The sequence below is a fragment of the Mastigoproctus giganteus genome, chromosome 7 (assembly GCF_048544385.1).
Source record: "Mastigoproctus giganteus isolate SK-2022 chromosome 7, ASM4854438v1, whole genome shotgun sequence".
NCBI lineage: Eukaryota > Metazoa > Arthropoda > Arachnida > Uropygi > Thelyphonidae > Mastigoproctus > Mastigoproctus giganteus.
Window position 1 is genome coordinate 228997041 of NC_143581.1, and position 17559 is coordinate 229014599.

The window sequence follows — 17559 nt, forward strand, 5'->3', positions numbered from 1 at the left end:
ATGAATGGCATCCATATTTGCAGGTGTGAACATGGTAACAGGCTTTCCACTGCAGGGTGCATCTTCAATAATGTCTTGTCCATGCTTAAATTCTGCAAAACACTTTTTGACCCTGGCACATGGAGTATAAGATTCTCCTAATGTTTGCTGTATGTCTGTGAATTTCTTTCAGTGACCTTCCCTTTAAATGAAGGTACTCAGTGACTGCATGGTGTTTGATTCTCTCAACTGTCACCATCTTCATTCGCCTTCCACACTTCAGTGCCCTCTGTAAAGACGAATATAGTTACAAACCTTAAATTTTCTGTGAACACACAAGGAGAGTCGCAGCACAGATTGGCAATACTGTCTTTCAGAAAAATCCTTGTGATCTGTATTGGCCTAAAAACTTTTCAATCTCCCCCCATATAATATATATTTCATGGCATACTTGCATTGCATCAGAAACAGAGATTCTGTATAGTTATGTAATTAGCATTAGCATTAGTAGAGGCATTTGATGCAAGAAAGCAAGCTTATGCAGCATCAGCCAAAAAAAAAAAAACCATTTCCACTTCGCCCCTCTGTTCGTTCAAAATACCTGTCCAGCTGAGCCTTAAACTTATTTAGGCTATCAACTTCCACGACAAGGGATGGAAGTCTGTTCCACCAACCAACCACTCGCTGGCTAAAGGCAAACTTCCGCACGTCTATCTTACATCTGTCTTTCCTCAATTTGAATTTATGCCCTCTCAGGTGATTATTCTGAGCGAGAGGAAGAATCCCATCAGCATTGAGCATGCTCAAACCATTCAAGGCTTTATACATAAAACCTCTATCAGATCACCTCGCTGGTGCCTAGTCTCCAGACACTGTAATTTGCAAAACTTAAGCCTTTCTTCGTAAGAGCACCCCTTTGTTCCATTCACTAATCTTGTTGCCCTTCTCTGTACTCGTTCCAGCAGCTCTACATCCTTCTTGAAATGAGGCCTCCAGACCTGTATACAGTACTCTAGGTGTGGCCTGACCATTGCCCTATACAAGGGAATAATCACCTCCTTATCCCTGCTAGAAAAATTCCTATATATCATTGACAATATATGTCAATGATATATAGTAGCTCAACGCCATGAGCTACTCTTGCAGCCCGTTTGCACTGCTCAGAGCACTTCATATCTGCCTGCCCAACCACCCCCAGGTCCCTTTCATTCTCTACCACTGTCAGTGTAGTACCACAGAGTTGATACGTTGCTCTGGGGTTGCTGTTTCCCATGTGTAGTACTTTACATTTGTCAATGTTAAACTTCATTTGCCACCTCTCGGCCCATCTGCTCAACCTTTTCAGATCCTGTTGCAGCAGCATAGTGTCAGTAGTGTCCTTGACAACCCTGCCTACCTTTGTATCGTCTGCAAACTTCGACATTAAGCTTAATATACCATCATCAATATCATTTATAAATACAGAAAACAATAATGGACCCAACACTGAGCCCTGAGGGACTCCACTAATAACATTAGTCCACGACGAGCAGTGTCCATTGATTACCACTCTCTGTCTTCTCCCCCTCAGCCACCCCTTTATCCACAGCAGCAATTTGCCTCCAATGTCACACTGCTCCAATTTGTGCAGCAGTCTTCCATGTGCAACTGTATCAAAAGCCTTTCTAAGATCCAAGTATATAATATCAAAGTTATTCCCTGCATCCAGTTCCTTTGTGACTGCATCATAGTATCCAATCAAATTGGTCAGGCAAGACTTCCCCTTAACAAAACCATGCTGTGTCCGAGCTATAACTGAAGTCTTGTCTAAATGATCCTGCACTGCTTCTTTAACTAGTGCCTCCATTAATTTTCCTGGAACAGAAGTTAAACTCACAGGTCTATAATTACTTGTGTCAGCCTTTGATCCTCCTTTGTGAATTGAGGTCACATTTGCACATCTCCAGTCTGTGGGTACCTCCCCTGAGTCCAAGGAAGCTCTCATAATTATGGCTAAGGGTTTGCTTACTTCCTTTGCTGCCTCCTTTAATATAACTGGATAGATCCTATCCACCCCGGGTGCCTTCCTTGTGTTTATCTTCAACAATTTCTCCTCCACTTTACTCTCAGTTATTACAAGATTCTCTAGCTTACTGCTAGAGTTGAATACACCTCTGGCTTTCCCCTTGCTAAATAGCTCCTCATGTGTGAATGTGGATGCAAAATATTCATTTAATTTGTTAGCAACCTGATCAGGATCATCAACAGTTGACCCATCGATATCAAGTGGACCAATCTGATTCATCCCCTTCCTTCTAGAGTTTACATAAGTAAAGAACTCTTTGCTGTTTTTCTTTGCATCCCTTGCCAAAGATTTCTCGTAATCTGCCTTCGCCTGCCTAACCTCCTTTGTAACTTGGTTACAGATCAACTTGTATCTATCATAGGCTTCTGTGTCATGTGTTAATTTGTATGTATCCCATGCATGTTTCTTCTCTGCCATATGCCTCATCAGTTCATCTGACATCCATTTAGGCCTAAACCTTGAACAATATTTCTTAGTTGGTATGTAAAGCCTAGTAGCTTCCAAGATAAGTTCTTTGAATGCTTCCCATTTTGCATTTGCTGTTGGTAACATCATCAGTTGGTCCCACTGTATAGAATTTAAATACTGTCTCAGTCCATCATAGTCGCCTTTACGAAAGCAATAACCCTTCCCTTTGCCCCTAATGGTAATTACCTCTTTGAGTAAATCCCACTTCAGCACACTGTGGTCACTGCCACCTAGTGGTTCATTTATCTGCAGATTCTTAATGCATGAAGAATCACTGCTGATAATCAAATCAAGAGTATTCCTCCCTCTAGTTGCCTCCCGAACATGCTGATGTAGAAAACAATCATCCAATAAATCCACAAAAGCCTTGCTAGTGTGTGAGTGACCAACCCACAAATTCCAGTCAATATCTGGGAAATTAAAATCTCCCATTATAAGACTCTCTGATTTGATGGTTGACTCTTGAAAATGGTTGGTTGACACCAGAGTTGCATTATATGGCAATATATTTATCTATTTTTATTTGAATATTTATGTATATTTTATATGGTTTATATATACAGATAATTCTCGACTTTACGAGTTAATTCGTGCCTAGCATGCGCTCATAAAGCGGGAATTTATTTGCCATAGACATAATGTTAAAAATAGGAGTTACGTTATCAACAATGAAATTAGTTAACTAATTAGTTTGTTTAAACAATGATTGATTTATCCAAAGAAATGAAAATGTAGCCTGTAAAATCAAGTAAATTATAATAATAGAGAAATTATTTATGACTTACAAATGTTAAACAATGTTTATTCTTCTCTTCTTCATCATCATCGACTAAATGCACACTCGTTGATCGCTCATTATTGGTTTGTTGCACAACGAGTCGTCTTCTTCAGAAATGCTTCAAGAGGAAATTTCAATAGCATGCATAAGCATTTTTTAATGGAAAGCACAAATTGCAACTAACACGATTTGCGAGGAGTAAAAGTTTACGAAGCTTAAAAAAAAAAAAAAAAAAAACAGCTAAAAACCCACACAATTCCAGCTATTGGTATTTTCACATATGCAATAACATTGAGTTTACTACCCATTTATAATTGGTTGCAGTAACAGAAAATCCCAATAAACTGGAAAGTGCAAATTGTTTTTATTGTTTCATGGTCGTAACCTCCAGAAATGTGCTTTAGAAAAATATCACAAAGCTGTTCAAAATTGGTTCTTACAACATATGATAATGATGAAAATGTAGTACATTTAATGATTTGAATTGGTAACTAATACAATTTACACTATAAAAACAACCTTTTAGGGAGTTATATAGCAAAAATTTCAACTTCCGAGGTAATGAATAAATTACCAAAAAATAATGTGTTATTGGGTTCACATTACGATATTTTTGCGATACAATGGTAACGCTATGAGCATGGTTTGAAATGCGGTATTTATGAATTTTTTTTTTGCAGTTAATGTTCATATTTTCGATTCTGTTGATACTTGGTACTTGGGGGAAAAAAAAAAAAAACCTCGTAAACCCAGGAACTTGTAAAGCGAGAACTGGCTGTATATATATTGTAATTTCTTTGCATAAGTTGGACATAAGTTGGATACTTTTTTTCAGAAAGTGTCCAACACCCGTTGGCCTTATCCACAAAACTCCCTTCCTTTTTTAATTTTCACTTTCTTTTTCCTTTTCTATAATATATTGTTTTTATATATATAGTTATTTATGTATTATTATTATTTTTTTCCTTTTAGGGAGATAGCAGTTTGGATGGAATTAATGATGCAGTAAGTACTGTTGTAAGAATTTGGTTTATAGAATAAGAGGAATTCATTTAGATTATACAAAGCATTGTGAGAAATTCACAAACTTATCCTGAGATTTATATCCATAAGCTCCTGAGAAGTTATAGGCATGAGCATTCCCATATTTTTTCAGCAAAATTCTCATTCAGTAATGGAAAGTTACTAAAAGTTAAAATCTGGCAGTGTTTCATTGAATTCAGTGTATCTTTCTTCCCTGTTTGAAAATATGTTGAATTTTAAGCTATAAGCAATCTTAGGATGGTTAATCCATCATATGGTTTAACTTGCAATAAAGACATTACCTCTGTTTCACAGGTCATATTGGGCATGGCTGTAGACAAACAAACATTGATTTACTGAGTGAATAGTGTTACCATAGTTTAAGAAACCATGACACTGTGTAGAGCAGTGGTGTCCAACTTACGGGCCCCTGGGCTGGATCCAGCCCGTGAATAATTTTTATAAGGAACGCACGGAAAGTGAACTAAAACTGCATCAATCGCCACTGTGTGTACAGGCAAGCAAGTGTCCAGCTTGACTGTATCAAACATGTACATGTGGTTCGGTGCAGTCATATGTACGCTAAATACAGTTATGTATTTTGATATAGGTTCATTGCATTGAATTAATTATTAATTTGTATTGAATTTTAAAAAAACCATTCTTAAAAATGTTCCAAAAGGGGAAAATTGATTTCGAGCATCGTGTTTTTGATCCAAGATGAACTGAAGACTATTTCTTCATTGATTACCATGAAAAAGCAGTGTTTTTGGTGTGTCAGGAGACTGTGTGAGTTTTTAAAGAATATAATTTAAAAAGACACTGATTCCAAATCATAAATATTATGATCAACATAAAGGAGTGCTGCGAAAAGAAAAGTATTCAAAGTTACAAAATGAATTATGAAAACAACAGAACATACTGAAAATGTATCAGTCAAGAAATTTATCTGCTGTACGTGCCAGTTATCAAGTTGCACATTTGATCACTTTTGAAAGTAAACCATTCAATTATGATGAATTTGTTAAGTGTTGTTTTTTAAAAGTTATGGCAGAAATTTGTCATGAGAAATGAACAAAGATACAAGACATTATTTTGTCTCGACAAACAGTTATGCAAAGAGTAGAAGATATTGGAAAGAATTTGTTCGGACAACTTTTGGAAAACATAAAACAAATGAAATATTTTAGTGTGGCACTGGATGACATACTGATGTAAATGACATAGACCAACTCCTCATCTTCATATGTGGAAGTAATGATAATTTTGTACCAGTTGAAGATTTAGCTGATCTACGGAGTATGTGCGGAACAACTACAGGTGAAAATCATTTTGAAAATTGTTGCCAATCTATCAAAAAGTTAGGATTAAATATTAAAAACCTGGTAGGAGTCACAACTGCCAGTGCAAAAAATATGATTGGTAAAAAATTGGGCTTATGGGTAGAATAACCAAGAAAATTATAGATATCAGAGCTGAAACTTCGATTGGAATTCACTGCATTGTGCATCAAGAAGCTCTTTATGGAAAAGTATTGGATCTCCATCAGATGCAGAGGAAACAATATTTGTACTGTGCTTGTGCTAAGAGGGATTAGAAGTCAGGGTAATCCCCAAAAGAGATATATCATCATGCCTAGAAATTGGAGAAGAATCCAAAAAGGATTTTCTGCTCCTATGCTTATCTTTGGTTATCTTAGGACTGAGTTTTAGAAGGATTGAAATCAACTAAGTTGTCTTTGCCCCACTGAAGAATTACCTGGAGATTGGCATTTAAGGAATTGGTAGCAGATATTCGAGAAGTTGAAGCTGATTGAGCAGGGCAAGGTTTCTCAAAATGGAAAGTGGAATGCAATGTGCTATCATCAGCAAAACTATGGATAGGATTTCCAGTCAATGGAAGAAGGTCATTAATATACAAGAGGAAAAGAGTGGGGGAAAGAAGTGAACCTTGGGGTACACCAACATTAGTGGAGAAGTTAGAAGATAGAGAGCCATCTACCATCACCCTCATTGAGTGATCAGAGAGAAAACTGAATAACCAATTACAAAACACAGTTGGCAAACCATAAGATGGAAGCTTGTTTAGAAGACCTTTATGACAAACACAATCAAAAGCCTTTGAGATGTCAAGAGCAACTGCTTGTGTTTCACCGAACTTTTCCATTGAATTTGTCCATAAATTGGTAACACAGGCCAGAATATCACCGGTGGAACAACACTGACGGAATCCATACTGGTGATTGTTTATCAGACGGAAGGTTTCTAGATAGTTTAAGAGTTGACGGTTAAGTGATTTCTCCATTACTTTAGAAAGTAGAAATAATTAGATGGGAGGAATTTGTTACCCTTTTTAGGAACTGGCTGGATGTGAGCAATTTTCCAACCAGAAAGAAAAACACCTTTGGAATAAGAAAGTGAATAAAGGTGGCATAGAACAGGAGTAAGTTCAGGAGTGCAGGTTTTGAGAACAAGTGGAGAAATACCATCAGGATCTGAAGCTCCATTGAGAAATACCATCAGGACATAATCTTCATTATGTATTGAGATTAGCGTCACAAATTTGTAACCAAATTTTGAACAATTCTTTAAAAATATCCAGCCTCAATCATCTCATTAAATGTTAAGTTTTGTCCAGTAAATATTATTGTGTATTGTACTTAATAAAATTTTCAAATATTTCAATTTTAGGTTTATAATTATATTTATTTATTCACCTTAATATAGAAAAGCAGTGATCCTTTTCAGGTTGTAAATTTTCTAAAATGAGCATTTAAAAGCAAAAGTAAAGTATTTTTTTTTAAACAAAAGTGAAGTATCAGACAGAAACAAAAGTAAATTATTTAAAAAAAAACAAACAAACAGAAGTAAGTCATATTTTTATAATTTTAATAAAATCTAAAAAATAAATAAGTGAAAAAGATTTGTTGCACATAAAAGTGCTGGGAATTTGCATTTTTTTATATATAGCTTGAAAAGAAAAAATGGTAACATGAAAATAGAAACTTCCTTTTATGAGTAACAAGATAAAAAAAAATGTGACACACAAGTTTTTCTCGAATGACTCTGTGCGGCCCGCGAAACAAATCTAATTTTGAATATGCCACCCATGGGGGAAAAGGTTGGACACCACTGGTGTAGAGAATCATGGGAGAATTTTTAATAGTAACTAAGGTTTTTGCATGAAATGATTTGGGAGTGGAGAGGAAGGTGGGGAAGAATTATTAATAACCCGATGTTTCAGGAATTGCCTTGCTCCCTTCTTCAGTATCCTGCGAGCCAAATGTTTTCTACCAATTTATTCCTTTTTCCAAAGATGAAATCTGCTGAGTTGAACCACTGTTCCTTGAAGTGACAGTGTTTAAACTCAACAGAGGAAATACAGCATGCTATGACAATGGCATCAAGGTGGTTATAAAAGGCTTGCAGGATTGTTACAGTATTGGTGAAACTTCCCTTCCTGGGACTTATGAAGGAATTGTCACGTTAAACATTGTATCAATTAAGGTAAATAAGCATTAGTAGAGGCATGTTATGCAAGAAAGCAAGCTTTTACAGCATTGGCCAAAAAAAAAAAAAAAACCCCGCTTCCCATTGCAACCATCCATTCATTCCAAATGTTTGTCCAGTTTTTCCTTAAATTTATTTAAGCTGACTTCCACAACGAAATATGGAAGTTTCTTCTGCTGGCTAAAGGAAAAATTTCCGCACATCTGTTCTACAGCTGTCTTTCTTCAATTTGAGTTTATGCCCCCTCAGATTTGTAAACTGAGCAAGAAGAAGAATCCCATCAGCAATGAGCCTGCTCAAACCATTCAAGGTGTTATTCACCTCATCAGATCTCCTCGCAAGTGTCTAGTCTCCAGAAGCTGCAATTTGCAGAACTTAAGCCTTTCTTCATAAGAGTACCCGTCTTTCCCCCTCACCAATCTTGTTGCCTTTCTCTGTACTCATTCTAGCAACTCCACATCCTTCCTAAAATGTGGCCTCCAGACCTGTATATAATACTCAAAGTGTGGCCTGACCATTGCCTTGTACACTGGGGTAATCACTTTCTTATCCCTGCTGGAAAAATTCCTGTACATTATTGACAAAACCTCATGAGCTATTCTGGCAGTCTGTGTGCACTGCTCAGAAAACTTCGTATCTGACTGCACAATTACCCCCAGTTCTTTTTCGTTCTCCACTTCCCTGAGTGTAGAACCACACAGTTGGTACATTTCTCTGGGATTACTGCAACACATATGCAGTACTTTGCATTTGTCAATGTTAAACTTCAGTTGCCACTTCTCAGCCCATCTACCCAACTTTTCCAGATCCTGTTGCTGCAGCATACTGTCATTACTGTTATTAACAACCTTGCCAACCTTTGTACAGTGCCACCCTGTGGGTAAGATGCACCTTTGTTCAAAATTATATTTCAGCGCCCCCATAAAATAGAATTTGCAATTTAAAATGAAATTAATCTGCACAATTACCCCTAGGTCTTTTTCATTTTCCACTTCCCTGAGTGTAGAACCACACAGTTGGTACATTTTTGTGCCAACTTTTTCTTCTTTATTTAATATATAAATACAAGATATACGTATGTGTACATAACAATAGAGCATCTGAAAAAAAAGTTTTTGTTTTTTTTCAATTTTCAAAAAAATCAACACAAATACATTTTGGACTTTGGTATATGTGATATGTCATTTATTACATATTTATCCTCCTATCTTTAGCCACCACAGAATTCTTAATTAGACCTTTTATATCTAAAGTATCCATAATATTATTTTCTATTGATATTATCGATAAATCGGTAAGACGTTCTTCAGACATTGTTGATTGCAAATAATTTTTTATTGATTTTTAGATTTGAAAAACTTCTTTCCCCAGAAGCTACGGATACAGATAACATTAAATAAATATGCAATACAATGGCAGTATTTGGAAACGTATCGGTTAATTAATTTACATATATATATATAGTTTAAAACATCGTGAGGAGACATCTATTTTTATAAAACATTGCCAAGCCTTTAATTCCTCAAACAAAGTCATACCGTCAATATCCCGATTGTCCGAATTTTTATTGTCGCTCAGCTTTATGCGTATATCTTTGCAGTGTTTCAATAAATCTTCATCACTCCATTCTTTTAATTTGCGTATGTCGTGGATAAGTTTAAAGTCTTCATTTAATGAAAAAACTTTCAAGCCTACAGACCAGTAAGGCTCCTGGAGTTGATGGAATATACCCTATAATCTTGAGAGAGGCGGCAAGCGAGTGCATTGAACCACTGAGGCTGGTTATGCGAGCATCACTAGACTCTGGGGAGATTCCCTTGGATTGGAAAAGTGCAAATGTATCTCCCATACATAAGGGTGGCTCTAAAAGTGAAGTGGGAAATTATCGACCTGTCAGTCTGACTTCAGTAGTAGGGAAAATCATGGAGGCAATGATCAAGGGTGGAATTCAGGATCATTTGGATCGAATTGAAATTCTCAAGGATACTCAGCATGGTTTTGTAAAGGGAAAATCATGTTTAACAAATCTGGTTCGCTATTTCGAAAGGGTCACTCACGAGCTGGATTTAGGGAATAATTTCGACATTGTTTGTTTAGATTTCAGCAAAGCTTTTGACTCAGTCCCACATGAGCGGTTGCTTTATAAGCTGGAACAGGTTGGAATCACTGGGAAAATCCTTAGATGGATAGAAGGATGGCTTCAGGGCAGGAGGCAGAGGGTTGTGATAAATGGCTATTCCTCAGATTGGGTTGATGTAAGAAGTGGGGTTCCCCAAGGATCAGTATTAGGACCACTGTTGTTTTTAATTTTCATAAACGACATTGATGAAGGGATAGAGGGCGTGATGTCTAAATTTGCAGATGATGTTAAAATTGGTAGAGTAGTTAATGATCACTGTCAAGCTGAGCTTCTTCAGAGAGACCTAGATAGACTTCAAGAATGGTCAGAAAAATGGCAGCTGTGCTTTAATCCAACAAAGTGTAAGGTATTACACCTGGGAAAAAGTAATCCCAAAATAACTTATTCACTTGGTGGAGTTCAACTAAACCCAGTACTGGAGGAAAGGGACTTGGGCGTTACGATACGGTCAGACATGAAATTCTCTGAGCATTGTAAACAGGTTGCAAGGAAGGCCCATGGTGTCCTATCGATGATCTATCGAACTTTTGCAAGTAGAGATAGGGACGTGATAATCCCATTATATAAGGCTTATGTTAGACCACACTTGGAATACTGTGTTCAAGTATGGAGACCGCACCTAAAGAAAGACATCAAGCTTCTTGAAAGGATGCAAAGAAGGGTAACTCGCCTGGTGAGATCGGCAAAAGGGCGTCCTTATGAAGAAAAACTTCGAATATGTGGGTTGCAGAGTTTGGAAACTAGACACCTTAGAGGAGATTTGATTGATGTGTTTAAGGCTCTGAGAGGCATCAGTAAAATGAATGAGGACGAAATTTTCAAGATTATAAATGATGCTAGAACTAGGGGACATAAATTCAAGTTACGGGGGGGAAATGTTTAGATTGGACTGCAGGAAGTTTTATTTTAGCCAGCGAGTTATAAATTACTGGAATGGGTTGCCTTCATGAGTGGTAGAGGCCGACAGTTTGGGGAAATTCAAAGGTCATCTGGATAGTACTTTCGGGTAAGGGAAGCGCATAGGATGATAGGATTAATTTCCTTTTTATTTATTTTTTATTTCATTTTATTATTTTTATTTATTTATTAATTATTATTATTTATTTAATTTTTGTTTTTATCATTGTTTTGTTCGGATTTTTTTTTTTTTTTTTTTTTTTTGGCTGGTGCAGCATAAGCCATAGGCTTTCTTGCACCATACGGCCGTTACTAATACTAATACTAATTGTGCTGTTTCAACTGTACAAATCTTTTTGTAATTGATGATATTGTGGTGTCTAAAACCGTGAAAAAAAATTGGATTTTAAAATTTTGTTTAGCGTCATTTATTGACTCATCTGATGCTTCAAATCCAAACACTCTTGTTTTTTGTTCTCTTTCAAATTTCTGGAAAAACAGGATCGATGACGAGATCGTTTGCCACTTCCTTTGCAGGAATAATAATGTTTTCAAAATTCTGAACAGTCCTGCAATTCTTCAAATCCTTTGTAATGAGATTGAGATTTTCTGTAACGTTTGTAAATTAAATGTTGGATTCTGCATCATTTTGCTTACAAAATTTATGAGACTTAAGATGCCATACCAAATATTAATAAAGCAAACAAATTTAAATGAACAAATTTTTGAAATTAAGTTGTCAGCCTGAAATCTAGAATCAATATCTTTAGTATCATCTTCCATAATATCTAAAAGAGCCTGATAAATTTCTCTGATGTTACTTTTTAGTGGCCTTATTGTTTAAATTCCACTTTCCCACCTAGTAGTAGAAAGCGGTTTTAAACTTAAATTTTGAATATGTCTTTTTTTAATATAACCCAATGCTTCACAGATACTGAAAAATAATTGTACAATTCCTATTACCCCAAAAAAATTAACTGTTTCAATTGAAATTTTAGCTGCATCATCAATTACCAAATTTAAAGAATGAGCAGCATATGGAATGAAAAAATCTCTTGAATTTATCTCAATGATTTTTTTCTGGAGTCCGTTATGTTTGTCCATGTAAATCCGAAATATTGATATTCAGTAATTTTAAAAGATTTATAATAAATTTGAATAATCCCTGACCAGAAGTATCGTCTACAGACTGAAACCCAAAAAATGTTCACAAATTTCTGCGATATTTGTATCTTTATTACGATAAACAAATCTAATAACATTAGTCAATTGTTCTGTGTGGCTCAAGTCCAGGGTAGTATCAATAATTAAAGAATAGTATTTTGACTCTTTAACCATTTCTAAAATTTTTTTTTTTTTATGGCTTCAGAAATAATATGAATGATTTCATTTTGTATCCTGTCACCTAAATAATGAGCAACATTCTGTTTTTGTGATGTTTGGATACGATGCAATTGTTCTGCCATTATCGAGTCAAATTTAGCAAAAGTTTCCATTAATTTTAAAAAGTTACCATTATCATTATAAAATAGATTCTTTGAGGAACCTCTAAGAGCTATACACTTTCTTGACAAATATTGTATTATATAGATCAGGGGCGGCCAACTTAATTTGTGACGTGATCTACTTTTTTTCTTCAAAATGTGCCGCGATCTACCATCTCAAGATTTCATTGCACATGGATTAAAAAAGTTAATCAGCACATATTGTAAAATGTTGTATTTAAATTTAAATACAATTCGGAATTCTTATTTTAAATTCACACTTATTTAAATTTTTAATTTATGCGAGGTTTGTGTCTTCATGTCATATGCTAAGCTTTCAAAATCGGGGATATACTGTGATAAGTCCAACCGTAAAAAATCTTCTGTATGCATGTCCGTAAGAATAGAGCGATTCTTCGTTCTTTTTTTTTTTTTTTTTTGTTTGTTTTTTTTCAAATGCAAAAAGGCTGATTCACATAGATAATTTGGAACCAAAACAGGAATTTAAAAGGTCACTGCATTTTTTTACATTTGGGTACTTTTCTCGGAAACATATTTCCAAAAGTCTTTTTCTGGTGATCTGGCTTTTAGGAAGATATCGTTTCGCAATGCAATAATTTCATTTTCAAGTAATATTTTCTCCATGTTAAAAATCTCAGCGATTTTTTTTTCATCTCTAAGGTGACACTAAATGGATAAGAAATGTATTGAACAATGTCTTCAATTGTTTTAAAGTCATCCACAACTTCCTCAATTTCAGAAACATATTTCTCACTATTAAATTCAAAAACAGGATATTTTTGCAAATGAACTTGCATATTTGCAAAATAATAGAATTTTTTTCTTTCAGATTCTTAGCCATTGCCAAAAATTGATATTTATACGCAGAAATATTACTAATCGTGCCACCCACATTTTTATTTTTTCCTTGTAATTCCAAATTCATATCACTTTCATTTACTGGTAAAATCTGCCAAAAAAGCCAGATCACACAACCACTCTATATCTTGTAGCTGCTGATAATCATCTCCCCTTTGATCAACAAATTTTTAAAATTTTATTCAGCAAATTTTGAAATCTCTATAGAAACTTACTCCGACTCAGCCACCTCACATCTGTGTGCAATATCAGATCTGGTTCATTTTCATCGAGTTGTATTTTGAAAAGTCTCCTTTTAAGAGATTGTCCTCTGATGGAATTCACGATTTCGAAAGCTATGTCCATAACACTTAGTATTTAATCTTTTGCTAGCTAACACTTGTTGGTGGATGGTAAAAAACTGCAGCCATTATCAACAGATGGAGCCAAATACAGGATGGAAGCCTCCTCAACAATTCATGTTGAGGGAAATGGACCATAATCTGCCCCGCTGGTCCAGTGCTGGTTTGCAGATCGTTGGTGGAAACTCAAAAAATCTCGGAATTCACCATCCTTTTAGCACAATGCGATGAATCCGTTAAGATGCTTTAGCTCCATCTGTTGTTACTGATATGAGCTTAAATAGTGGTAATTTAATTTTTTTCAATAAAATGTTTGAATGCATTAAATATATCAAGACCTCTAGTTGTTTCTTTTAACGAAACCATACCCAGCAGTTCTCTAGTGGCAGAATCATGTTTCATATCGTGTATCAACTGTGTGGTACTACACTGACAGTGGAATAGAGTGAAAAGGACCTGGGGGTAATTGTGCAGGCAGATATGAAGTTTTCTGAGCAGTGCAGATGGTCTGCAAGAGTAGCTCATAGTGTCTTGTCAATGATATACAGGAATTTTTCTAGCAGGGATAAGGAGGTGATTATTCCCTTGTATAAGGCAAGTTGAGTACTGTATACAGGTCTGGAGGCCTCATTTCAAGAAGGATGTAGAGCTGCTGGAACGAGTACAGAGAAGGGCAACAAGATTAGTGAACGGAACAAAGGGTTGCTCTTACAAAGAAAGGCTTAAATTTTGCAAATTACAGTATTTGGAGACTAGGCACCTGCGAGGTGATCTGATTGAGGTGTATAAAGCCGTAAATGGTTTGAGCATGCTCAATGCTGATGGAATTCTTTCTCATGCTCAGAATAATCAGCTGAGAGGGCATAAATCCAAATTGAGGAAAGACAGATGTAGGATAGATGTGTGGGAAGTTTTCCTTTAGCCAGCTAATGGTTGATTGCTGGAACAAACTTCCATCTGTCGTTAAAGTTGACAGCTTAACCAGATTCAAGGAAGAACTAGACAAACATTTGGAGCGAGTGGAATGGTGAAACGAGAAGGGTGTTTGTGTTTTTTTTGGCTGATGCTATATAAGTTTGCTTTCTTGCATCATGTTCCCTTGCTAATGCTAATGGTTGGAACAGGCTCAATGCTGATGGGATACTTCCACTTACTCAGATGAGGGACCATAAACTCAAATTGAGGAAAGACAGTTCTAGAATAGATGTGCAGAAGTTTGCATTTAGCCAGTGGGTGGTTGATTGCTGGAACAGACTTCCATCTGTTGTTGTGGAAGTTGATAGCTTAAATAAATTTAAGACTGAACTAGACAAACATTTGGAGTGACCGGATGGATTAAATGGGATTTTTTTTTCTTGACTGATTATTATGAGCATATAAAGAATGAACTGTTTCAGAACCATACACAATTTCTTTTCTAAACATCTTCTGTCTCTGATAATGTTATTTATTCTCTCATTTATTCTTATGTTATTTATTCTCTCATTCATTTTTTGCAATAAATTTTTATGACAATTATGTGTAGTAAAGTAAGGAAAATGCAAGTACAGTCAGTCCTCGTATAACACGTGTTTACATTACACGAATTCGATCATACACGATTTATAAATAGGGGAACGATATCTTATATAACACGAACCGAATTCGCTTATGCACGATTCGCCTTTGTGTTTATAAGAAATGGCAGTCGAGCGCAACACGACAGGAATGAAGAGAAGATTCTGAAAATTTATTTGTTTTTTATATCAGTGAAGGGGAAACACATTTCACCATAACAACGTAAAAACCAACACAATTCCAGCTATCGGTATAATCGCAAATGCAATTAGATCGAGTTTACTACCAGTTTATAACAGATTCCACTAGCAGAAACGCAACTGGAAATTGTTTTTATTGTTTTATGGTAGTAACCCCTAGAAATGTGCTTTAGTAAAATGTGAGGTGTTAATAGTGTATCTCTGCCTTTACGGTGTTGTTTATTCAGTTGCTACACGCGCGCAGCTTTGTTTATGTGTATCAAGCGTGCCTCCTCGTTTTGTAATTGTGCTTTATTCCCTAAAAATGAGTAAAATACTTAAAAGGTGTGAAAGGAAGCGTCCTGGTGAAGACACTGCAGATTCATAGAGGAAAAACAAAAGCAATATCGATAAACAGAGGCGGACTGGGTCAAAAATTCTTACCCGGGAAAATCTATAGTGGCTTCATACTATGGTTTATGGCCAAAATCACACTGGCCTCCGGCCCACCGGGGTTTCCCCGGTAAGGCTTATGGCCAGTCCGCCTCTGTCGATAGAGAAAAAATATGAAATTGTGAAACGCTTTGAGCGAAATGAAAGACCATGTGATATTGCACATGCTACATACCTAAATGAGGCAATGCCGAGAATTACAAAGAATGCAGAGAAAATAAAAAAAACTTTCATAGCAGGAACAACTCAAAGTGTAATTAAAATCCATTAGATCAAGACACAAAGAATTGGAAGAGATGAAACGGCTGTCATCTGTTTGGATCGAAAATCAAATAAAAAACAAGTTTGCTTACGATAGAAGCAAAAGCATTAGCAATATTTTATTACGTAATAGTCGTAATAAAATACTTACGTATTTCATTATGATTATTTATTGTGTTTTTGTTACAAATTGTGTTCAATCTTGGGTGGTCGGTACCTAAACCTATTTTTCCCATAGGGCCTGTTGTTTATATTGCACGATTTTGCATTGCACGAGGGTTTCTAGGAACACAACTATTGTGCTATACGAGGACTGACTGTAATTACTCGAATTCATATTTTAACTCAAACTTTTATTACAATAATAAATATTCCAACAAAAATTATTAAACATACAGTTATTCTAAAAACAAAAAAATAAGTATCCACATTTACCTGTCCGAATAAAGTGAGCTCTTAAGAAACTCAATCGTGTTATCATTTAAACTGGATCTAATTTTGGTACATATTTAATTAGTGGCAGAAAACTTCCATTTGGATTCCTTGCTGGTTGGTGCTTTGTACTGAGACAGTCGTAGACAAGTTGCAGTTTAACCCCTCCCCCTTATTCCCTCATCTTCAAAAAATCTTATTTCCTTTTTATCAAAAATAAAAAATATTTCCTTTTTGACTTTTTATGGCACTATATCCATATTAATGAAAGAAAGGAACTGACATTTAAGCTTGTTGAGGAAACAAATCTAAGTTTTTTTTGGGGGGGGGGTTATTTATTTGTTTTTATTTCCCTCTACCTTAGTATTGCCGTCAGTGGCCATTATTATCATTTTCGTACAACAGATCCCCTCAAGTACTAAGCCCCACAAGCTACATGACTGCATTAAAAAATGAGAATTTCCAGGAGCTGAGGGATTCCCCCACCCACACGAGTATATATATTATATATCGTATATATATATATATATATGACACAAATATAAAACAAAAGTCACTTATCATAACAAATCTACTTACAATACAAAACTAGTGTTCATTTACATCTAATCTATTCGTTTTTCTCATTTAATCTGTTAACACATGCTATCATTTCCATAAAATTTCTCTCAATTAACAATCTCAACTCTCTCTACAGCTTCAAACACTAAACTAATTCAATCTTAATCACTTCCTCATATTTCTCTTAATCAACAATATAAATTTCCTTCACAACAGCAATTCATAAGTCGCTAACTTAATGCTAACAATTCCATGTAATCTCTCTTAATTTAGCCATATCAATTTTCTTTACAACTTCAACCAATAAACCAACTCAGTGCTAAACGTTTCCTTATTTCTCGTGTTTCTTCAACTTCAACCTTACTCTAAAATAACCTCCGAGTTTATCTAAGTACCCTTTCCATAACAACACATTTCGAAGAACTTACCTTCCTTCTCTTTCCGGCGGGATTCCTTTGTGTGAGTTCCTTCCACAGAGTGCAGTGATGTCTCTCTCTCTCTCTCTCTCTCTTCTTGGTTGAACTTTTCATCTCTTCTGTATAGCTCTTCCAGT

At 35.6% G+C, this 17559-nt stretch overlaps 1 protein-coding gene across 11 annotated transcripts in view; it reads left to right on the top strand.

Moving 5' to 3' along the window:
- LOC150083758 (uncharacterized) overlaps positions 1 to 17559 on the top strand; it is a 999111-nt gene that overhangs the window by 707453 nt on the left and 274099 nt on the right. For all 11 annotated transcript variants that reach the window (XM_090377461.1, XM_090377460.1, XM_090377466.1 and 8 more), the window contains one exon: positions 4263 to 4295. In XM_090377461.1, coding sequence (XP_090233587.1) covers positions 4263 to 4295 — 33 coding nt within the window. The remainder of the gene's footprint in view (positions 1 to 4262; positions 4296 to 17559) is intronic.